We start from the raw sequence: 5352 nt of genomic DNA, 5'->3' as shown, positions 1-5352 counted from the left end.
GGGCAACGATCGTCCTGGCAGCAGGGGTGGAGGGTGATGCGTGGGGGATGATGGGGGGCGCCTGGGCCCCCTCCCCGCAGCAGAGAGGGGCAGATGCCCGAAGCGGATCGCTGAGGCGCGGCAGAGAAGGCACAAAGCGAGCACCTGCTCGGGCTGGAGCGGTCTTAGCGGATCTTTGCTGTACCTCACACTGACTTTGCCGAGAGCTTGCCTTCGTACCGCCCTTCCTCGCCTTCCCCTCCGAAGGGCTGACAGCTTTCTGAGATTTCTGTTTGCAAAGACCACTCCAGGGAGCTCCTGCAGGGCTGGAGCTGTTGGTCCCTCTCTGCCTTCTGCTACTGCCAGTCACAGGGGCTGAGCATGGAGGTGATTCCTCTTCCCACATCACCTCTGGCGCAGTCTTCACGGCTGACGGGACTAGCAATATAGGAGTTACAAAACGGCTCTGAAGCATCCCTAGACCTGGCTATGGGATGTCAGTGCTTCATGTTCAGAAAAGGCTGCAGCTGAATATCCCAGGGATGGCTCTGAAAATGGCCTGTTGCACTCGGACCTCAGTAGCACTTGCAGCCGCATGATTACAGTAGATTTCCCACAGTTTTCCATCTCCAAATACTAATGCTTCTTTGATAACTGCACTTAAAGGAAAGGTTCTCCTTCTGCAGCCGTCCTCTCTTTCAATAGCATGGTGCACCAGGGGCATCAAAATAATACATATATATGAGAGGACGTGGAGTGAGAAGGGAGAATAAAGGGTTATTGTATTACCTGTCCCTTTTTTCTAAGGTATAAATAATTGTACTCTGTGAATTGATTATTACCTTTTAGCTTTCTTTTTTTTTAAATGACACGCACACACGTGCATCTTTAAAGTGTTCTTAATTCTGTAAAGAATTAACTTTCCCATTCTTTCATGTTATTATCTGTAATACTAAGACAAGGTTTAAAAAAAATGAAACAACATGACAAGTATAAGGGCTTAAGACAACGCATAGCTATTAAATGGTGTCTGTAGGGGAGGACTGATACATTTGAGGTTTACAGCAGCTTCACCTGAAGCATCTGGTACAGGCCAGTGGACAGAAACATAGTCCACCCACTTGCACCCAGCTCTGCTCTGCCCATATCACTTTAAAGCTTAAAGACATCGCTTCAAGCTCAGATGCTTGCTGGGCAGAATTCCTAAGGCTTGGCATGCACATCCTGTGCCTTCACCCTACAGCAGCTGCTGGAAGCCACTGCTGGAGCTGGGCTGCTGAGGGAGATGGGGCTTGGGTCTGGCCCGCTGGGGCAGATCAGTTTGCTCAGTTTAGGGTTCCAAAAGCTACTGGGGAGCATGGACTGGTTTGCTCTCGGGAATTTGCACCGACGGCAGCCTCACGGGCTGTCATCACAGCTGCAATGTTCACTGAGGTCGTGCCTAGGTGTAATGCCTGGCCAAAACCCACTGTGCTGGGCACAAAGCATTTCTGGCAAGAGATCTGTTTTTCAGGGAGCTTACAAAGTCACACAGTCTCTACATAACAGCCAGATGAACAACAGCGTAGTTGCTAGAAAAGTGAAGAAATTTGTACGAGAGAGAGACACCCAGACAGTATTACTGGGCTGCAGGAAAAGTAGAAGGTTTGTGCAGCAGACTAGCATAGAATTATGTAGCCTACTGCATACAGCAAACAAACTAATGAAGCAGCAAAAGCAAAGGAAGTGAGAGAACAAATTGGATGGTGCAGACAGTGTACCAGGTAACTGACCTGTACCAGGTTTTTGTCTAATCCATGTTGAAGGCAGACTGACACAGCACTACTGCCCTGCTGAACAAGAGAGCAATAGGGAAGATTGCGTACCCAGAGAATATTGAAGGTAAATCCAGGGCTCAACACGGTCATTGTCTAAAACCAGCCAAGCAACATTGTCCTGAAGGGAAGACACATACGAGCCTGTATATAAATATTAGTAACCATTCTTGTTTCAGGTCTTCATTATACTTGTACTGCAAGCACAGATTGACATACTACAGAACTTAAGAAAGATTTTGGACCAAATTCACCTACCGGTGACAACATAATGCTAGGTGTCACCCCAGTATTATCTTAGGAGGCAGCAGCCCATATAAAAATCTAAAAAGCTGAAAAAAGTCTAGTTTTAAAGATTACATGGATAAATTGAGATTATTTAGTGCTTGCACATAAGGTGGTGCATGTGTGTGTGTATATATAGAAATAATCAATGCATGTATTACGCAGATATAGACACACAGAGAGCGATAGTCAGAGTTCACAATCAAGCAGCAGATGAAAGCTGTCAGGCCAGGCCTGCATCCCAGCATTTTTGGCAGGGATTTCAGGGACTGGGTTCTATATACTTAAACTGATTGCATATCAGCACTTCTCTATGAAACTACTTGCATCTTATGTTACGGGTTCCTTCTATTGCGCAAAAACTATGCACTCTTATTCTTATGTTTCCAAGCTCAGTAAAGCAGTTGTTTTTACACCCTACAAATGGCTTCCTCAGTACCTCTGCTAATGACCAGAATACACTTTAGCGATGGCAGCAGCACTGACTCACAGCACAGGGCATGGTGTTGCTATGTGCTTATTGCGCTGCGGTTTCCATTACCCAGATAGAGGAGCTTCTTCAAAGCAGGCCTCAGCAACGCCAAGGTTTCCACAGGGATTTACTACTCCCTAAAATAAGAGCCATCCTCGATCCCGGCCAAGCTGAAAGAGTTAAGGGTGATAAAAAAACCTGTTTTATTAAACACGATTATTTTTGATAATTTTCTTTAACCTTTTGTTCCCTCTTTCATACATTAATACTCATATTTTTGTTTCTAAATGGACAATGTTCTTGTTTCTTATGGCTCCATTTGAAATACCCCAACCAGTTCTGCCTCTTGAGAGCAGCCCTGGCCGACTGCAGGATGCCTGCAGAGCAAGGACAAGGTGCTTGTGTGGCACGGTCGTGGCTCACCCTAACGCTCTTTTCCCTCCTCAACCAGGAGACCTCCTGGCTCTGCCCAGGAGCGACTGCATCGCGGCAGAAGAGCTGTGCCTGTCGGACGCTGCCTGCAACGCCACATACAGGGCCCTGGAGAACTGTGCCCTGGCCCAGACTCGCCTCCCCGCGCTGGACCGCGGCGGCAGGCTCCGGTGTCTGCGCGCGGAGCTGGGCCTGGGGAACAGCTCGCTGCTGCACTGCAAGTGCCAGCGGCGCATGCGGAGGCAGGAGCTCTGCTTACGCATCTTCTGGACCGTTCACTCCAGCGTAACAGATGGTGAGATGAAACACTACGAATTTACAGAGTACTCGTAGGGCTCGTCCCTGGCTCCCATCTGAAAACACTGCAAAAGGCCCCTTCCCAGCAGTGCAGGCATCTCTGTGGAACCACATCTCATTACTGCTCTTTGAGAAACAGGGAAAACTGATCTGGTCTGCGACCGGCCCTTCAAATACACCAGGGACCCTTAGAAACGCAGAGAACTGCACTGAGACAGGCTTAGTGCTGTGAGGGGAGACTGTGGTGAAAACACCTCAGCGTGGTCACGTCTGTCCATCCCTGAGAACGGACGTGTGGTTATGGCACACACCGTAACCGCATCCTTCAGCACGCTGCTGCTTGTCTCCGGCTTTAGTGGGATGCTGCTACTTGGCCTCCCACTAAAGACTGCCTGTGCTGCACATCTCCTCGCTGGTACTGAGGCTGAAAAAACCCAGGTGACAACACAGACCAAATTCCAGTCAGAGGAAAGCTGATGACAAAACGTAATACTGTTTTTACGAAGTAACACCTTTGTATCTCCAGGAGAACCATTTCTGGCATTTGTCTTTGAGCAGGGCATCTCTAACTCCAGCCTGAGGAAACAGCCAGGCACAAATAAGAAAAAAAATCAATTTAAAAACCCCAAAACTGGTCACAAAGCATTTCATCCACGGCATTAAACATCTTGTATCTTTCTTAGGTTATTTCAATTTGGAGACCTCTCCCTATGAGAATCCAGCAAATGAAGAGCACTGGAAGACAGATTACAGTAAACTGGCAGCTCTGGTATCAGGTAAGGATTGTAATGGTTACATGATGCAATGCTGCCCTTTCTTACATTTCCAGGGGCTGCACATTACTAAAAAGAACAATTTGGGGTAATGGTCCCTTTAATCAGAGGAATGCTGCTCTGGATACTTGCCTAAATTTGTCCCCCCTACCAAGGATAAATATACTCACAGGTCCAGGCCCACGAAACAAGGCAGAACCCACCACGATGCATTCTCTGAAACAAACACCCTAACATGAACCAGTCAAAAATACGATTTTGTAACTAGTGTAACTACAGTGTGATGCTATGGGCACGTAGCAGGACTAATTTGCTTAGTTCTTTTTGATTTCCCAATCTGACCATCAAGTAAAGGCTACTCCTATTTCCACGCAGAATCTCTTCTAGAGACTTGCTTTATTGTTTCTGGGTCTCTTTTGGCTTCATAGGCTCACAGTTAGCAGGAGATGCAACAAATCCATGCCTGATAGCAACTCACGTCTGTAATCTGAGCAAGAAGTGTGTTCGTCTACGCACAGACTATGCCTCCACCTGCACCAAGGGAGTGGGGAGCGAGGACGCGTGCGACCGTCGCAGGTGCCACAGAGGGCTAAGGAATTTCTTTGAGAAAGTCCCTGAGGAGTTCACCAAAAGGATCCTGTTCTGCCCATGTCAAGATGAACTTTGCGGAGAACGACGCCGGAAAACTATTGTTCCTGATTGCTCCTTCCAGGCTAACACCAAACCCAACTGCCTCTGGCTTCTGGACTCCTGCTTAGAAGACCACATCTGCAAGTAGGTCGGGCAGCAGCAGACGTGAGCCAAGAGACAGGAACAGCATCGGCACTGATGGTCTCGTTTTCTTCCCCACAGATCCCGGCTGGCTGACTTCCAGCAGAACTGCCAACCTGCGGACATGTCTCCAGATGGTTGCTCTCAGCACAACCACGCTGCGTGCCTGCAGGCTTACATGGGGATGATTGGTAAGTGATGGCCACAGGAACACGCAGGGTGGATGAGTTCAGGCCACAAACTTGCAGGCACACTCTGATGCTGTGAAGGTCCATCTTGCTCTCCTGCAGGAGACAGTGCTCAGAGTACCAATGAATATGCCTTAGCCTAACTGATGCTAGTGCTCCCTCTTACTCCTGAAGTAAATGCTGCCCAAAGAGAACTCTTCCCTGGCATTTATCGCTCTGCTTTGTCCCATCCTCTGCTGTCAAATCAGCAGCGCTTGTCTGAGATTTCTGAACACGTGTATGCATCTTCAGCTGGTGCAAAGTGCTCTGGGTGCCGGACCAACGGGGCTCCCTGGGCTGGT

General features: G+C 48.4%; 1 protein-coding gene across 1 annotated transcript in view; it reads left to right on the top strand.

Moving 5' to 3' along the window:
- Window positions 1–3001: 3001 nt before the first annotated feature.
- The window catches only part of LOC104536333 (GDNF family receptor alpha-4-like), a gene marked incomplete at its 5' end in the record, with an annotated part of 4807 nt that continues 2456 nt past the window's right edge, over window positions 3002–5352 (top strand). The window contains 4 exons of the mRNA XM_010178911.1: window positions 3002–3277; window positions 3963–4055; window positions 4481–4826; window positions 4905–5014. Of these exons, the coding sequence (XP_010177213.1) occupies window positions 3002–3277; window positions 3963–4055; window positions 4481–4826; window positions 4905–5014 (825 nt within the window). The remainder of the gene's footprint in view (window positions 3278–3962; window positions 4056–4480; window positions 4827–4904; window positions 5015–5352) is intronic.

The sequence above is a fragment of the Mesitornis unicolor genome, unplaced genomic scaffold, assembly GCF_000695765.1.
Source record: "Mesitornis unicolor isolate BGI_N332 unplaced genomic scaffold, ASM69576v1 scaffold52692, whole genome shotgun sequence".
NCBI classification, from domain to species: Eukaryota; Metazoa; Chordata; class Aves; order Mesitornithiformes; family Mesitornithidae; genus Mesitornis; species Mesitornis unicolor.
This window is presented reverse-complemented; position numbering and strand designations above follow the sequence as displayed.